The sequence below is a fragment of the Eptatretus burgeri genome, chromosome 11 (assembly GCF_056783735.1).
Source record: "Eptatretus burgeri isolate ZD-2024b chromosome 11, Ebu_testis_v1, whole genome shotgun sequence".
NCBI classification, from domain to species: Eukaryota; Metazoa; Chordata; class Myxini; order Myxiniformes; family Myxinidae; genus Eptatretus; species Eptatretus burgeri.
Genome location: NC_140971.1, coordinates 27,272,094 through 27,291,359, shown reverse-complemented (window position 1 = coordinate 27,291,359; position 19,266 = coordinate 27,272,094). Strand labels below are relative to the sequence as shown.

General features: G+C 46.6%; 1 protein-coding gene across 2 annotated transcripts in view; it reads right to left on the bottom strand.

Moving 5' to 3' along the window:
• The window catches only part of UROD (uroporphyrinogen decarboxylase), a 31,284-nt gene that overhangs the window by 10,881 nt on the left and 1,137 nt on the right, over window positions 1-19,266 (bottom strand). The window contains exons 2-6 of one of the 2 annotated variants that reach the window (XM_085847901.1): window positions 8,711-8,823; window positions 5,730-5,888; window positions 4,479-4,558; window positions 2,705-2,767; window positions 2,314-2,511 (exon numbers count right to left, since the gene is read on the bottom strand). In XM_085847901.1, the coding sequence (XP_085704027.1) occupies window positions 2,314-2,511; window positions 2,705-2,767; window positions 4,479-4,558; window positions 5,730-5,793 (405 nt within the window). In that variant the 5' untranslated portion in view covers window positions 5,794-5,888; window positions 8,711-8,823. The remainder of the gene's footprint in view (window positions 1-2,313; window positions 2,512-2,704; window positions 2,768-4,478; window positions 4,559-5,729; window positions 5,889-8,710; window positions 8,824-19,266) is intronic. The other variant, XM_085847900.1, reaches the window with a different exon arrangement.

The window sequence follows — 19,266 nt, the reverse complement described above, 5'->3', positions numbered from 1 at the left end:
TAAATGAGCCTGTGGAACGAAGTTCTGAGAACAGAACGAGCTTTGAAAATATCACAACTTGGTCCTCGAAACCACGATCCTCATAAAGAGTCTACAGAAACTGTGGGTACCGCTAGGGCTGCCCTCCACCTTCTGACACCAGATAGAGGAGAAGACCACCAATAGAAAGATGACCAGTAGATTTTTTTTACCCCATGTACAATGACAAATGTTATGGTAGAAGCAAACTTACAAAAACATTCACCCCTCCCACATTACGGAGGCATTCTCGGATAGTTCAGGTCACACTAAGAAACATCAAATTGCCATAAAAACGAAGCATCCTCACAATAAATGACAAATATAAATCAAAGATGTTATTGGTTATTAAAGCTCATCTGCTTAATTGCGGTTAACTACGTAAGTGGTAATACCTGACATGGAAAAGCGTGCACGTCGCTCGATGGATAAACTGCGGTTTACATACGATGCGGGATCTACCGAGTAATCAAGGTAAAATGAGAAGCGATTGTTCCAACAGTACGAAACTAGATTATTACAATAACGCTCATTTATAAATTGCAGGAAGAAAACAGCAAAGACGATATAATACACTCTCCGCAATGAAATAAAATAAACCGAACATGTGATTGTTGTTGATGTCAATGTGATTATTTATGCGACATCATGGGAGTCAGATGAGGGGCCAATCTCTGACAGACCAATGCTGAATCATTACATGTTCATTCCATTGTGAGCTCATCAACTAATGCTGCGTTCTCACTTCAAATGAATGTTTTCACATCGGGATCCAACGTGAAAGTAACAATCTCAATAGCGGGTGTGTTCACCTCTGCAACAATCACTACATTGAAGTCCACAGAGTATGTTTGCAGTACTCTGGGCAGTTTGACACGGATTGCTTCGATGGGACATGCAATGGACAGATATCGGTCTTGGGTGGGAGTTGGTTTCCTGGTACGACCACTTCTTGGCATATCTCTTGTTGATCCAGTGGCTTGATAACGTCTTCTGAGTTGACAAACAGTTCCTCTCCTCACGTTAAAGAGCCTTACAACATGACTGATGGAGGACCCTCCTTGAAAGTGTCCAATGATTTGATTCCTCTCATTTTCTGACATGCATGGAACTGTAATGGATTATTACCTCTGCCACCAAAAGTGAATGGAGGTTATGTGTTCACTCCTGTTTGTTTGTCTGTCTGTGAGCAGGATATCCCAAAAGGTTGTGGACGGATTTTGACAAAATTTGGTGGACGGGTTGGGCGTGTGACAAGAATGAATTGAACCGATTTCGGTGAAGATGCATACAAATCCGGATCCAATAATTATTAAAGCAATTCTTCACCATTGAGAGATGGAGCCAAAAATGATATATCGCATGAAAAAAAAAATTCAAAAAGTTGTGGACATGTTTTGACAAAAATTGGTGGATGAGTTGGATAGGTGGCAAGAACAAGCCAATTCGATTTTGGTTAAGGTCTGGATGCAGATCCAGCCTATCAGTGGGATACAAAACGTAAACTGTTCAACCTGGCAGAGGTATGTAATCAGTGTGTTTTTTTTGGATGATCCACACACTGGCATCTTAGAAAGACCTTTTCAAATTTGCTTCGAATGCCTCGTCACATCTAAAAACCCAAGGGTGCACGAGTTGGATGCGCTGAACGATTATTACACGAGGCAATTATTTTATGTGTAAACTTGCAATCAGATGCACTACGCATCCTTCGTGCCAAAAAAGGAACGTCTGATGTACAAGAGAACAGTCCTTCAATAATTGCCTTATCGATTCTACATATTTACTTTTTTATGGCAAGGGTCATGCATTTTGTAAAATCTTTTCTTTCACACAAAACCTACAAGTCATCCAAGAACTTTACATTTGCTAAAAGTAAATAACTGCCAAATCGAGAGTTATTCCGTGCCGTTATTGAAAATTTGTATTTAAGACAGCGATGGGGCAGATTATGGATAAATTAAGAAGAGCAGGGCTTAACATCACAGAATAGAGAGGGAAAAAGAAGTGGATGCCTGGAGTAAAATGGGGTGTAAAAAATACGGATAACCGGGATTAAAAAAAAAAAATTGGCTTCCAAGAGTGGGGTCGTGGGATAAAAGGGATTGAGTTTTCAGAAGGACAAAAGTAAATCAACAAGGGAGAGGTGGGAAGGATGGGGGGGAGGGCAGGGGCAGTGGCAGCAAATGAAGGAAGGCGGGGCAAATAACAGAATGAGTGAAGGAAATGAGATATGGTGGGAAAGTAAGAACCACAAAACGGCGAAGGAAGAAAGATAGTTGCGAGTCAAAGTACCGGTGCTCCAGCAAAGCCAATTAGAGGTACAAGGCCATCAAGCTGATGGCGCGTAAGACGCAGCGCGTCATGCACGTAGAACAAGGCAGAACGGGCAGCGTGCGGTGAGAGCAACCGCTGCAGATGTGATGGTTCTTCGAGTGGTTGTTTGAATGTGGGCCCTTTGCCCGGTATCATCTCTGCATCCATCCCTAGAGCCTGCGGATTCAATTGCACTATTAATCAGCCCAACAAGGTCTACAAGTCATGCAAACTGACCAATCAAATCCACCAAGTTAACAATCCAGACATCATGGCTGACTTCATCACTTTGGTGTGCACAAAATGTCCACTTCCAAGCTTTCTATGTAAAAGCAAAACAAAATGAGGAGTGGGGAAGACAGAAACACACCTGGGGAACCACGAGAATGTCGGAGAAAATTATTGCTGCATCCAAGTCAAATCTTCGCAATGGCTTGAAAAGAAAAACAGGAACAATCTTGCAATATGTTGGTAAAAAAGACAAAATCTAGAGGATATAGATTTGCAAAAACATCGTCATCTAATATTAGAGTAAAGTAACAAAACTTTCTTTTTTATATACAATATCAAGGCTCGTATAAGAACTAACACACAGAACGTATAACAAGGGGAGCAGGAGACAAGAGGGGTGGGAGATGGAAGCACAAAACAGTGGGGAATAGACACATGAGGAGATCTATGGAAGGGAGAAGGATGGCCAGGGTACACGAGGTAAACAAGATGGACATGACAGGGACTTTCAGGAAGGGAAGCAGGGAATATGAAGGAGGTGGGTTTGGGGTGGATTAGTGGGGGTAGAAAAGATCATGGTTCTGAATGGGGGAAGATAAGAGGTGGTGGTGAACAACTGTTTTGAAGACCTGGAGGGAAGAGTGGGATTGAAGTGTGTGTCAGAGTTTGTTCCAAAGGTGGGGAAAAAGGGGGAATGAAAGAGTGAAGGTGAGCAGTGATTCGTAATTTTGGTAGTTTAACCAGAAGGAGGTTGCGGGCAGACCTTGAGGAAATATGGGGGGGGTGCATATCGCAGACAGAGCGGGGGGAGGGGCGAGGACAGAGAGGAGACAGTAGAAGACAGAAAGACTACCGACCTGCCTGTGGTAAGAGTGAGAGACCCAAAGACAGCCTCACCGTGGGAGATACCTTGGTTTTCAAATGATAAATGCCTTGGTTTCCATAGCGTGAAACCAAGAAAGGTGAGAGGCGGGAGCAGAATCCCAGAGGGGAGAGAAGTACTCCATCAGGCTGTGGATGAAAGCTTTGTACGTGGTCACGAGCTCAGGTGTGTCAAGGAAAGACTTTGCACGATGGAGGATGCCCAATCAGGACTGGCTTTGGAAGCCAACTTTGAAATGTGATTTGCCCAAGAAAGATTGTGGCTGATAGTGAGACCGGGGAGTGTGAGTGACTTAACTTACTCAAGAGGATTGTTAAGAAAGTAGATTGGTTGGGGGGTGGGGTCCAAACGGTCCTTTCGGTGAGACAGAGTGAGTGTGAGATTTGTCCGGATTGAAAGACATGTTCCACGTGTTGGACCAGCTTGTGATTTTATCCAAATCTGCAGAGTGAAGAGGCTGTTGATTGCTGATCTGAGGGATGTCAGATGATACAGCAGAGGGTGGATTCATCAGCAAACAGATAAAGAGGACTTTCCAGGGAGTCGGAGATGTCATTGATAAAAACGAGAAAAATAACAGGGCCCAGAACGCTGCCTTGCGGAACTCCAGCCTGGACAGGAAGAGGGGATGAGAGAATTCTATTAAGGGCCACAAGTTGACTGCGACAGGAGAGGAAGTCTGCAAGCCAAGAGTGGAGACGGCCTTGAATACTATAGGAAAATAGTTTGGTGAGCAGGGCGGGGTGCCAGACTGTATCAAAAGCACACAATATGTCTATGGAGATGGCTCCGATCTCATATCTGGCATCAAGATGCTCGGAATCTGTCCAGAGAGACGATCCTGATCAATTTTGATTTGCTCCCAAAGAGATAAGAAAAGAAAATAGTGAGTTTTAAAACAGGATTTTTGGTGGGGATGAAGATGTAAAATCAGCTACAAGGCACAAGAGGACCTTGCTTGTTCATATATTTATAAAGCAACACGATTATGAAATTGGCACTAGATGAAACATATGTATTTGAACCTTACCTGCAATGTGAGCTCACAGCAAGCTGCAGGATTACGACACGTTTCAAAGAAATCCTGGCCAGCTCTCTTCATCCTAAACTCTAACACAACCAAACAACAAAGGTCACCTTGGATATGCAACTGCAGGTTTTCCTTTGTACCTACCCTACCCTCTCGTGACATCTCCAAATGTCACTGTCCTACATACAATACAGTGGGTCCCCAACTTAGGAACGTCCAACTTCGAACACCCAGACTTACGAATGAACGCCCATAATATATTATTTTCCAATGTCTGACATATGAAAGTTTGCTCATACTTACGAACCGAATATCGTGGGTGGAGCAACTCGGGATGAGTTGGCTCGGCAGAGCGTGAATATTTCTCCCGCTAGATGTAAGGAATCTGAGCATCACATGGTCTACAACATCCAGTGTACTGTCCTGTATGAAGCCATTTTGTTTGCACACATTCTTGCGTTCATAGTGCTATTTTTTACTGTTTTAGTGAGATTATAACGACCCCAAGCAATGACTGATAAACATGTTGCTAGTGATCTCCAGTGTCTGCAATGAAGAAATGCAGAACCTTGACACTGGAGATGAAACTGCATTCTGATGAAATGTGAATGTCCCTCCCAAATTGGTCGTTTGCTTTACCTTAATTTTGTGTTAACTAGGCTTTCTTGGCTTGGTCGTAGAACCGAACCGCCATTTACAACACTGAGTCAATGGGAAATCGAGTTCCAACTTACATTGTTGGAACACAACAATTCGTAAGTCGAGGACCCGCTGTATATGTACAAGCTCCTCAAATATATTGAATGACAATAATAATCAATCTCTGCCAAGAAACGAGGGCAGTTTTAGTATCTCAGAAAATATGGCACACATACCACTTTACAGATTAACATCCATGCTGAAAAAGCCCACGCATATATTTTACTGCACCCCGTTCTCAAATACCACTACGACTACTTATTCTTGTTCTCCTTCCAAATATACCCCTCTTCTTGTGGGGTTGGCTGAGGAAGCTTTGGCTCTAGTCTTTCACAAACTGGCTGGCAAGGCCTAACATGCAACCAAAGGTGACAAAAATTTGGAATTTGTTCAGGGTGCTGTAAGACATTGTTGGATATTTACCATCCACCAACAAACACAAGCAGACAGAACACCCAGTTTAAAGTCCATCGCATGTAACCAACCCCTCACTCCCTGTACATACGCTACCCTCTCATACCCAACTGATCTTGGACTCTGTGTTCTCCTCACCTGAAAAAGTAGAGTGGTTTCCGGCATTCCCCAACTCTGACTCTGCAACAGGACTGGATGGCATCAGTGCTCGTGTCCTAAAAACCTGCTCTGCCACTCTTGTTCATCCTCTTTCTGCTCTGTTCACCCTATCATTTTCTTTCAGTCACCTTCCATCCACTTGGAAATCAGACAACATTGCATTACACAAACATGTGCAAAAACAGATTCTCTTAACTACAGGCCAATTAACTTCATTCCATTTATAACATAGGTCATTGCAATCGACACCAAATCCTTCCTTTTGACCAATGCCTCGTATTCACACCCGGTCAACCTACACTGGACATGCCGCTTCTACAATCCTGACAATCAATTGCAGCCCTCAATCGCAGGCATGAGATTAGGAGAGTCTCCCTGGACAGATCCCGAGCATTTGATACAGCCTGGAATCCCGCCTTGCTCTCCAAACTCTCTGCCTATGGAATCCAAGGCCAACTCCTCTCATAGCTTACCGACTTCCTCGACTCTTGCAGTCAGTATGTGGCTATTAACGGAATTAGTCTGTTCAAGGAACTAGTTCAGCCACAGTTGGACCACTGTTTTCAAGCATGGAGGCCTCACTTACTCCAGGATATAGATCTCTTGGAAGGTGTACAACAGCAGACAAACAAAATTGTGATGGGTATGGAGACCAAGGACGACAAGTCGAAACTGTCAGCACTGAAGCTGAGCACATTGGAATGCAAAAGACTTAGAAGGGGCCCTGATAGAAGTTCATAAAAAAAACTACCACAGGGTCATGAAGCAATTGAATCAACAACATTCTTCCAAGCTAATTGGATTTGAGAAAGTGTACATTTTCTCAGTGAGTAATAGATCACTAGAACAATTTACCAGTTGAGGCTGTGGAAGCTGAGAGTATTAATGCTTCAAAAAGCATGGTGGATCAACATTTGAGACAAGTGTGGAGGCTGTATAAAAGTCATCGCAAGTTTTGGTGAAGTTGGATAGCCCCAAGAAAGGGTGTTGGACCCAGTCCCATTCCTCGTCTTCATCAACAACCTTTCTGATTCTCTGGGGAATCCTGCTCATTACTTTGCTGATGACGCCACCCTTTTCCATATCATCTCATCCTTCAGATAGGCAGGAAGCAGATTATTGCCTGTTTGCAGACGGTGATAGAATCAAAAACTGGTCCAACACTTCGAATACCTCTTTTAACCCTGACAATTTCCACACTCTCACTCTGTCTCTCCAAAAGGACCATCTGGCAAACCCTCCCATCTTCGAACAAAGCTCTCCAAGACGTTCAGTCACTCAAACTTTTAGGCCTAACCATCAGCCGTGATATTTATTGGGCAAACCATAAATCCAAGTTGGCTTCAAAGTCAAGCCGCCGAGTAGATACCTTCCGTCTTACAAAGTTTTTCCTTGGCAAATATGAACTTTTATCGAGTTACAAGACCTTCATCTGCAGCTCCAGCTCAGTGGACTACTGTTCTCCCCTTTGAGCTCACAACTTGCACTTCTTGATGATGTGGAAATGAAGACACTCAAAATCATTGGAATCTCCCGGGTTGAAGCTGAATTTGTTACTCTCGCATCACAGAAAGGTCAGTGGCCTCTGTCTTCCACCACATCATTTCTAGTCTTGAACCCTCTGACCTTTCCTTGCTCTTTTCCTTCCTCACCCCCTTCCATGTTTCTACATGGCACACACGATATGCCAGTAACCCACTTCTGGTGAAACTCCCAAAATCCAGGCTTACCTCAATTCATTTGTTTCTCTTCTCTCACCTGTGGAACAAACTGTCTTAGTCTGTTCAATGCCAAACTTCCCTCCAGCACTTCAAGGTGGCTGTTCACCACCACCTTAGGTCACCCCCCATTAAAACTCTTGATCTATTCTACTCTCATTAACCCTTCCTAAGCACACCTGTTCCTTTCCAGGTTATTGTGCTTTATCCCCTCTCTCTTTTGCTTTTTTGGTCCCCCACCCCTCTAACAAGGTTGGAGATGGGTGACATTAAACCGAGCTCTGAACGACGGACCAATCCTATGCTATTTGTGCTTTTGTGTTTGCGATATTTCAAAAACTGTTGAACATTTAGCTTTCATATTGCAGATACCTATTCCTCATGGCATTATCTCAACCTGATTAGTTCACGGCAGTGATTGATTGAATTATGTTGTTATGGCAGCCCTCTCGGTACCTTGCCTTGTGTACATGATATTTCAAAAACCATTCAACATTTACCTTTCAACGTAAACAAATCTATTACTCATTGCACCCAAAAGGCAGGGGACCTAGAGTACGAGCTCTTTGTTCCATTTCTGTTTCATCCATGATGTTCCCTTCCTCCTCTTGCTGCATTTGGGTTTGTATCCAGCTTGTTCACCCCCACATGTACTCCCTCCCCCAACGCCCTTGATCTCACTCTTCCTCCAAAGGTCCCTCTGTTATGTCCCTCGACAATGCTGTTGGTGTTTCCCCCTTTTCCAATATAGTCTCTTTGTTCTGTTCTGTTCAGTTCTCAGTCGTTCTAGTTGTTCCACGAGACTCAGCCTTGTATACAACCCCCTAAAAAACAATCTGAGGGATGACAAACTGTGACGCAACACACTGGTTGTGAAACTCCAATCTGACAGTTTATAGTCGGATTGAGAATCAAAACTAGATAAGACAATTCAAAGGTAAGTGCACTACCTCTACAACATCCTGGCAGACTCTCAAATAATTACCTGCAATTATAAAAGGCTGCACGATTAGCATCAATATGTTCATGTACTGGTTTATTAACCGTTCAGTTACGAGTTATTTGACTACCCACGGTGTCCGTTTCCCACGTCGGCATTTTATTTGGATAAGACCAAATATTAAAAACGTAGGATCAAAATTTTCCATTCCCACATAAGAGATATCCAGTTATCCAATAACCGTAACTGATAGTAAGTGACATCTATATGCTGTGCATCAATGAAATTGCAAAGAGGTGTACCTGGTAAATACCTCCCCGCTTGCCTCATGCACCACACCGGGACGTAACTTGTGGCTTCTCCCCGAGCCGCCCGCAAAAAGGTATCATTCTTTAGTGCAGGAAACACGTCTGGCCTGTGGAGACACGGAGCACCAATCGACTGCATGTGTGGTGCACCAAGGAGCACATATTGAGAGTATTGCGGGTACGTGGAATCACGCAAACCACAAATATCCCAGCATTCTTCAAAGTTGGCGACTCGGACTTGGGACTTGGTGTCCAGAGATGCCAACTTTTGGAAATCAGAATTAGGGAGGATTTTCAACCGACACCAAATAATGTGCGCGAAGCGCACATCTCGAGCGCGGAGCGCTCGACCCTTGTGGCGGGGTCCAGGGCCCGCCTTAGGGCCCTGCAAGCTCTGGGGTTCTAGACGCTCTCTAGTGCCCTCTGAGCCCTATTTTGGAGCATTTAACATGTTAAGAATTCCCACTTTTTGAACAAAAAAAGGGGAAAATTGTGCACTTTTTAATGTTACATGTATGTTAATATTAGTAAGTTAGGGGACAATCAAAGATTAACAAAAAGCACAAAAGAAGCAATATTTTTCTTACCTTACTGGCTGGTACTACTGCTGCTTGCTTTTTCCATGGCAGCTTTGCTGAGTGACAGCTGTGTGGCTCTTTTAGCCCTTCTGATTATGTCTTTGCTGTATTCTCTCTGGTAGCAAGGGGTGCTATGAGCTAGTTTTTCAATTAAGAGAGCTTCCAGGGTTTTGACACTCAAATTGGGACGAAATTCAGTATGATTCTTCCGTACAAGACTGAGTGCCCGCTCACATGATGCGTTCGAATGAGGAATGACCAAGATTCCCTTCATCACTTTGCTCAAATTAGGTTACTTCAGGCACCAGTGCAGGGATCTGTGAGCTGTGAAATCCGATGCCACTGCTCATCCACTCTCACTGTCTCAGTAGCAATTGTAGCTATGGAGGCGTCTGCCTGGTAGTGAGCGAATTCACTCTCAAGACTGTCTATGTCACTATCACCGCCACTGAACAGACAGGGGAATTTCTTGATGAAAAACTCCACACAGTCAAACCCCACTTCTTGGTGTAGCTTAACATCCAGCACCTGAGCATGCTTGGCTAATTCATCATCTAGCGGCCAGGTTTTGAAGATATAATTGCAGGCTTTCACATAATATGAGCGAACTGCACTGAAGAAACCTTGGATGTCTGACTCACTCAGAGTGAAGGTGGATTTCTTGAGACTCCTTTGTTCCCTTATATACAGTTTGGCATCATTCCCAATCATGAGGTCCTCATCATTCTTCTGATGATTTCTGTCAGAGAAGGGTACATTTACCAGAGCAACCGATGACACCGATGGTTTCAAAAACCGTACGAAGATATCTTTCAGAAGACCATTCAATTCTCCGTGCAGGAGATGAATACAGGGTTCTGTCTCTTTGGAGCAGAAGATTCCCCTTCTCAAAAAGCTTGTTAGCATATCGAAGGAAGAAACAATAGAGTTTTGTTTGTGGAGACAAGAACATCCTGTTGACACGTTTTTCTCTAGATTCCTGCACAGTGTTTGAGGAAGATGCGCTTTTAGTTGTAGAACTCGTAGTACACTTAGCCGCAGGGCGATCACACTTGCGTTTACTGCCAGCAGAAGAGGTCAGACTCGTAGTACCAGATCCAATTTTACGTTTGAGGAGAGAGCTTGAGGTAGGTGCAGCCAAGGAAGAAGACCTCTGATTCGAAGGTTTTGCTGAGCTTCTATCAAGTGATTTGGCAAAAGCAGAACTTAACTTGGGTCCTTCTTTGCCTGTAGATGGGACTATCACAGTCTTTCTCGACTCTGAAGGGATCTGCTTTGTAGATGAACGTGATGAAGGGCCGGTGATGCTACCTGCTCTCAGCATTGGTTTTGGTGCTGTCCCTGCTGTCTTCTTCGCAGCAGATACTGCAGTGGTAGTGGTGAATGCTGCTCCACTAGTGCTTGATCCTGCAGTGCCAGTACTGGCAGTAGATACAGTGCCGTCCTTCTTGCTCGTTGTTAGAGTCTTGGCTACAGTTGGTTGCATTTTTCTTCGTACTTCTTCTTGAAGAAGAGGCGAAGTGGCTCCCACTGTTCAATCAGCCTGTCTAGGCACTGACCAAGGGACAGCCACCTTGTTGCGACATGCTTCAGAATCTTGTGTGTCGGGGCATCACAGAGTTCTTGCAGTGCTTTCACTCCTTTGACGCGTTTACTACTTTTGTCCAAGTAGTAGTAAATATCGATGAGAAAGTCATCTAATTCAATGGGTAAGGCCTGAGCCGCCTTCTTGTCCGTATTGTGCATCATATGGCAAGGGCATCCCATGATGTAGCACTCTGGATTTTGTTTGTGGATATAAGCAGCGACTCCTTTGTGCTTGCCCACCATGACAGAGGCATTATCAGCACAAAAGGAAACACAATTTCCCCACGGAATTTTCCTGTCACTGAACTCATGATCAAGCAGTTTGAAAATGTTTTCTCCAGTGGAATCTTGTTTGCACGCAGGCAAACTTAGCAAACCTTGCTTCACAATCCCAGCACTGTTGTCATAGTACGAAATCAGGACAGGATATAGCTGGGCCTCACCACTGTCATTGCTACCGTCTGTCGCTAGGCTAAATGGAGCTAGTCTAGCAATATCGGCAATAGATGAAGCAGTAACATTTGACAACTCACCAATTACACTGGTCAACAACAAATTTGTTGTCTGCATTTTTTAAGCTGATTTAGGACGAATCTGATGCGCTGAATCCAAAACTCACATTAGTTTTGTTCAATCAGGTCAAGTTTTTGAGATATGGCCACATGTCGTTTTTTACATTTTTGTTCACATGTACGCATGTGTGGAGCATTTTAGAAGAAGTTGGTGGGGGTAAAATGTCATGTCAAATAATTGTTTTAATTGGAAATAATTATTTTAATGACAAGAAGTATTCAGGTACGATAGTTCTAGGTGATTATGTCGAAAAGGGATCAGTTTGAAGTCATAAAACCTCAAAATCTTCCAAAAATTGGTGAGGCAAAGCATAAAGTTCGTGGATCAAAACTAAAGTTAATGGGGCAGATTTTGTAATAATGTGATACAAAAAAGTTGTATTTCTTGAAATAACGAACTCTGAAGAATGTACAATACCTACATGCGCCAATTTATGACATGCGCTTCTGCTCAAGCTTGAGTGCCACAGTACGAACCCAAAGATTGGAGACTGTTCATTGACAGCAGCAAGCGATCACTGAAATGTGTTCTGCTACACAACGGCAACCAGTTTGCCTCTGTACCCATCGCTCACTCGACTACACTGAAGGAGAAGTATGAAGTGGTGAAGCATACGTGCTGGAGAAAATTGGTTATGATCAGCATAAGTGGTTTATTTGTGTTGACCTGAAGATGGTGAACTTTGTTGGGACAACAGTCTGGCTTCACCAAGTACCCATGTTTTCTGTGCATGTGGGATAGTAGGGACCGTGCTCAGCATTACACGAAGAAGGACTGGCCTGTGCGGGAGGAATTGGTGCCATGCAAAGAAAGAAACGTCATCAACGACCCTCTGGTGGACAGAGACAGAATACTCTTCCCACCGCTGCACATCAAGCTCGGCTTAATCAAGCAGTTCACCAAGGCTCTGGACAAAGATGGTGACTGCTTCACTTACTTGTGCCAGGCTTTTCCAGGATTGACCATGGAGAAGTTGAAAGCTGGCATCTTTGATGGTTCTCAGATCCGTCAGCTCATCAGAGATCCAGAGTTCAAAAACTCAATGAACGAAGTGGAACTGGAAGCGTGGAATACATTTGTTTTGGTAGTGAAGAACGTTCTTGGCAACAATAAGGCCAGAAACTACGAGAACTTGTCAACAACATGCTGACTGCTTTCAGAAACCTGACTGCAACATGAGCATCAAGATGCACTACCTATTTTCACATATGAACCGGTTTCCTGAGAACCTGGGTTCAATGAGTGACGAGCAGGGGGAGAGATTCCATCAGGACATGAAGGAGATGGAGACCAGGTATCAGGGTCGCTGGGACGCAGTCATGATGGCTGACTACTGTTGGAATCTGAAGAGAGACCTCCCTGCCGCTGAACATTCCAGGAGTTCAAGAAACGGAAGTTCAAGCCCTGAAGTTTGAACAGTGGTGACGCAACATGCAATTTACTTGTACTTACCTTTATCAATGCCCACCATTCAGATGACAGTAATCGATGTTTCTATCATGTAATCAATAAATGTTGTTGGCAAAACATTTTTTTTTTCTTAAAAACATGTTTAGGATGATATGTGTTGACAAAAATCAGCTGATAATGCCAAAAATGTAATTGATTTTGTCACAAGATCTGATTTTTTTCAAATCAACTTAGCACAAAAACCTGACCTGATGGAGAGAAACGGATGCCATTTCCTGATTCAGCAGTGCCAGAATACCCTAATTCACTTGTAGAAATCGAGACAACATTCAGAAAGTAAAAATTGTTGACCAGTGTTCTTTTTTTCTCTTCTTTGTTCTTGTTCTTTTTTTTTTTTTTCTTTTTTTTTCTTGCTTTTTGTTCTTGTTTTTTTTTTTTTTTTTTTTTTGTTCTTGCACATCTTGCACATCTTGCAAGTTTTTGTTCTCTGCACATCCATACTTTGAAGCAACTTTTGAATCTGGAAACATCTTTGAAATAGAGGTCCAGCATGATCTGAGACTGATATGGGCAAGTTATGTTCCACAATAAATCCACTAAAGAGAAGTTCCGCCGGGTAACATCCTCTTCCTCGCTTTGTCCCTTGTTTGGTGAAATAATTCAGAAGTGTACCGGTACTCGTGCTCGAAGATCTCTCCTTTGCAATGTCTGTGTGCCGTTTGCTTCCAACGTGCTTCCGAATATCATCGTGACCTCCGTGCTCAACTGAAATATCAACGCTGCATACTGTACAATACGCATGATGAATTCCTCTTTCACACTTTCGGAATACACGGGTATTGGAGACTGTATTCGGTCTTGTACTTCTGAGACCATTTCTTGGTCTTCGTAAGCTTCTTTTCTGCCATTTCGTAATCAACATCGAGGGCTTGAAGCATCGGTAACTTCGAAGTCGATGTTCCACAGCTGCAGCGCGACTAGTAGAACTCTAGCGGCTGTTAAATTAAACACCGCACGGTGGTCGCGACCGCCGGGCTGGTACGGGGCCCAGCTGCATGCAGTGAGCGTATCGCATGCATATACACTGTGCATACATACTGCATGCACTGTATTGCACACATACCGCATGCACTAAATCTCAGTGCATGATCGCATAAGCGAGATCCAGACCCAATGTTTCGCTGCTCCTCATTTGAATTTGCATTTTTTTACGTACAATTTGGTAGCAGCGAACGTTATGGAGTTACCACATGCTCTACGTAGCAGACGATGCTTTTCATTCAATTCTCATACTAGTACATTCTGATTAGTGAACAGTGCAAAAATATCAAAATTTCGGGAGGATAAGGATAGTGATCGTAAGGGCGGGAGTTTGGGTGAATTTTCGGAAGCCTCCCGATGAAATCGGGAGGGTTGGCATTGCTGGGTGTCTGGTGACTTGCGACTCGCTTGCAACTTGAGTTCATAATGACACCATGTAATATTATGTTTATAACATAATGGCACCATTTCCAAGCAGCAAGCACCAATCTTACCAACATGGGAAACAAAGAAACAAAGAATGAACATTCGCACTGACTGCTGAGTCCAAGAAACTTTGCCCCTGATCTGGAACGCCATGTACGACACAACAAAAATATCTCGTGAGGATTGAAATATGTCAGTTGACTTGGATGAATTAAATTTCATCAATAATTGTAAATTATATCACATATTTTTTTTAAAAGAAAACATAAAAAAATATGGTATCTTAAAAGACAACAATGAAGTTAATAAGTTATACGTTCCATTCTAACGTACATAATAAATATATAAGTAAATTATTAAAATCTCCTCACCTGTTCCACATTGAAAGCTTTGTTTCCACGTGTAAACCATTTAAACATAAGCTGAGGTTACAGTGGTCTCATGCACAGATGTTCAAGTCGATACACTCTATGTGAGAAGTAAATTTAACACAAATTTATTTTTGATGGCAACAAAGTTTTTTTAAAATGTCCAAGTATGAAGTTCACAAAAAACAAACACCAGTTAAAAAGCTTTTCAGAACATACACTGGGATAAATGAATAGAAGCTCTGTGTCTTAATTCCTTGATAGCTTGTACTCCAAGGTTTATAAGTAAATGTGGGACTTGACACAAATTGAAGTAATACTATGGTGACATGACACTTGCCTCGAGACCTGTCCTCAAATGCTCAAATGCAGACACTCGAGACTTGTCTCGGGACTTGACCTCAGACACTTGAGACTTGGCCTCAAACACTCGGGACTTGGCCTCAGACACTCGAGAATTGGCTCGGGACTTGGCCTCAGACACTCGAGAATTGGCTCGGGACTTGGCCTCAGACACTCGAGAATTGGCTCGGGACTTGGCCTCAGACACTCGAGAATTGGCTCGGGACTTGGCCTCAGACACTCGAGAATTGGCTCGGGACTTGGCCTCAGACACTCGAGAATTGGCTCGAGACTTGGCCTCAGACACTCGAGAATTGGCCTCAGACACTCGAGACTTGGCCTCAGACACTCGGGACTTGGCCTCAGACACTCGGGACTTGGCCTCAGACACTCGGGACTTGGCCTCAGACACTCGAGAATTGGCTTGGGACTTGGCCTCAGACACTCGAGAATTGGCTCGGGACTTGGCCTCAGACACTCGAGACTTGGCTCGGGACTTGGCCTCAGACACTCGAGACTTGGCTCGGGACTTGGCCTCAGACACTCGAGACTTGGGCTCGGGACTTGGCCTCAGACACTCGAGACTTGGCCTCAGACACTCGAGACTTGGCCTCAGACACTCGAGACTTGGCCTCAGACACTCGAGACTTGGCCTCAGACACTCGAGACTTGGCCTCAGACACTCGAGACTTGGCTCGGGACTTGGCCTCAGACACTCGAGACTTGGCTCGGGACTTGGCCTCGGACACTCGAGACTTGGCTCGGGACTTGGCCTCGGACACTCGAGACTTGGCTCGGGACTTGGCCTCGAACACTCGAGACTTGGCTCGGGACTTGGCCTCGAACACTCGAGACTTGGCTCGGGACTTGGCCTCGAACACTCGAGACTTGGCTCGGGACTTGGCCTCGAACACTCGAGACTTGGCTCGGGACTTGGCCTCGAACACTCGAGACTTGGCCTGGGACTTGGCCTCGGACACTCGAGACTTGGCCTCAGACACTCGGGACTTGGCCTCAGACACTCGGGACTTGGCCTCAGACACTCGGGACTTGGCCTCAGACACTCGGGACTTGGCCTCAGACACTCGGGACTTGGCCTCAGACACTCGGGACTTGGCCTCAGACACTCGGGACTTGGCCTCAGACACTCGGGACTTGGCCTCAGACACTCGGGACTTGGCCTCAGACACTCGGGACTTGGTCTCAGACACTCGGGACTTGGTCTCAGACACTCGGGACTTGGCCTCAGACACTCGAGAACTGGCTCGGGACTTGGCCTCAGACACTCGAGACTTGGCTCGGGACTTGACCTCAGACACTTGAGACTTGGCCTCAGACACTCGAGACTTGGCCTCAGACACTCGAGACTTGGCCTCAGACACTCGAGACTTGGCCTCAGACACTCGAGAATTGGCTCGGGACTTGGCCTCAGACACTCGAGAATTGGCTCGGGACTTGGCCTCAGACACTCGGGACTTGGCCTCAGACACTCGGGACTTGGCCTCAGACACTCGGGACTTGGCTTGGGACTTGGCCTCAGACACTCAAGAATTGGCTCGGGACTTGGCCTCAGACACTCAAGAATTGGCCTCAGACACTTGAGACTTGGCTTGGGACTTGGCCTCAGACACTCAAGAATTGGCTCGGGACTTGGCCTCAGACACTCGAGACTTGGCCTCAGACACTCGGGACTTGGCCTCAGACACTCGGGACTTGGCCTCAGACACTCGGGACTTGGCCTCAGACACTCGGGACTTGGCCTCAGACACTCGGGCCTTGGCCTCAGACACTCGGGCCTTGGCCTCAGACACTCGGGAATTGGCCTCAGACACTCGGGAATTGGCCTCAGACACTCGGGACTTGGCCTCAGACACTCGGGACTTGGCCTCAGACACTCGGGACTTGGCCTCAGACACTCGGGACTTGGCCTCAGACACTCGGGACTTGGCCTCAGACACTCGGGACTTGGCCTCAGACACTCGGGACTTGGCCTCAGACACTCGGGACTTGGTCTCAGACACTCGGGACTTGGCCTCAGACACTCGGGACTTGGCCTCAGACACTCGAGAACTGGCTCGGGACTTGGCCTCAGACACTCGAGACTTGGCTCGGGACTTGACCTCAGACACTTGAGACTTGGCCTCAGACACTCGAGACTTGGCCTCAGACACTCGAGACTTGGCCTCAGACACTCGGGACTTGGCCTCAGACACTCGGGACTTGGCCTCAGACACTTGAGACTTGGCTTGGGACTTGGCCTCAGACACTCAAGAATTGGCTCGGGACTTGGCCTCAGACACTCAAGAATTGGCCTCAGACACTTGAGACTTGGCTTGGGACTTGGCCTCAGACACTCAAGAATTGGCTCGGGACTTGGCCTCAGACACTCGAGACTTGGCCTCAGACACTCGGGACTTGGCCTCAGACACTCGGGACTTGGCCTCAGACACTCGGGACTTGGCCTCAGACACTAGGGACTTGGCTCGAGAATTGGCTTCAGACACTCGGGCCTTGGCCTCAGACACTCGGGCCTTGGCCTCAGACACTCGGGCCTTGGCCTCAGACACTCGGGCCTTGGCCTCAGACACTCGGGCCTTGGCCTCAGACACTCGGGCCTTGGCCTCAGACACTCGAGAATTGGCCTCAGACACTCGAGAATTGGCCTCAGACACTCGAGAATTGGCCTCAGACACTCGGGACTTGGCCTCAGACACTCGGGACTTGGCCTCAGACACTCGGGACTTGGCCTCAGACACTCGGGACTTGGCCTCAGACACTCGGGACTTGGCCTCAGACACTCGGGACTTGGCCTCAGACACTCAAGACTTGGCCTCAGACACTCGGGACTTGGCCTCAGACACTCGGGACTTGGCCTCAGACACTCGGGACTTGGCTCGGGACTTGGCCTCAGACACTCGGGCCTTGGCCTCAGACACTCGGGCCTTGGCCTCAGACACTCGGGCCTTGGCCTCAGACACTCGGGCCTTGGCCTCAGACACTCGGGACTTGGCCTCAGACAGTCGGGACTTGGCCTCAGACAGTCGGGACTTGGTCTCAGACAGTCGGGACTTGGCTCGGGACTTGGCCTCAGACACTCGAGAATTGGCTCGGGACTTGGCCTCAGACACTCGAGAATTGGCTCGGGACTTGGCCTCAGACACTCGAGAATTGGCCTCAGACACTTGAGACTTGGCTTGGGACTTGGCCTCAGACACTCAAGAATTGGCTCGGGACTTGGCCTCAGACACTCGAGACTTGGCCTCAGACACTTGAGACTTGGCCTCAGACACTCGGGACTTGGCCTCAGACACTCGGGACTTGGCCTCAGACACTCGGGACTTGGCCTCAGACACTCGGGACTTGGCCTCAGACACTCGGGACTTGGCCTCAGACACTCGGGCCTTGGCCTCAGACACTCGGGCCTTGGCCTCAGACACTCGGGCCTTGGCCTCAGACACTCGGGACTTGGCCTCAGACACTCAGGACTTGGCCTCAGACACTCGAGAATTGGCCTCAGACACTCGGGACTTGGCCTCAGACAGTCGGGACTTGGCCTCAGACAGTCGGGACTTGGTCTCAGACAGTCGGGACTTGGCTCGGGACTTGGCCTCAGACACTCGAGAATTGGCTCGGGACTTGGCCTCAGACACTCGAGAATTGGCTCGGGACTTGGCCTCAGACACTCGAGAATTGGCCTCAGACACTTGAGACTTGGCTTGGGACTTGGCCTCAGACACTCAAGAATTGGCTCGGGACTTGGCCTCAGACACTCGAGACTTGGCCTCAGACACTTGAGACTTGGCCTCAGACACTCGGGACTTGGCCTCAGACACTCGGGACTTGGCCTCAGACACTCGGGACTTGGCCTCAGACACTCGGGACTTGGCCTCAGACACTCGGGACTTGGCCTCAGACACTCGGGACTTGGCCTCAGACACTCGGGACTTGGCCTCAGACACTCGAGAATTGGCCTCAGACACTCGAGAATTGGCTCGGGACTTGGCCTCAGACACTCGAGAATTGGCTCGGGACTTGGCCTCAGACACTCGAGAATTGGCTCGGGACTAGGCCTCAGACACTCGAGAATTGGCTCGGGACTTGGCCTCAGACACTCGAGAATTGGCTCGGGACTTGGCCTCAGACACTCGGGACTTGGCCTCAGACACTCGGGACTTGGCCTCAGACACTCGAGACTTGGCCTCAGACACTCGAGACTTGGCTTGGG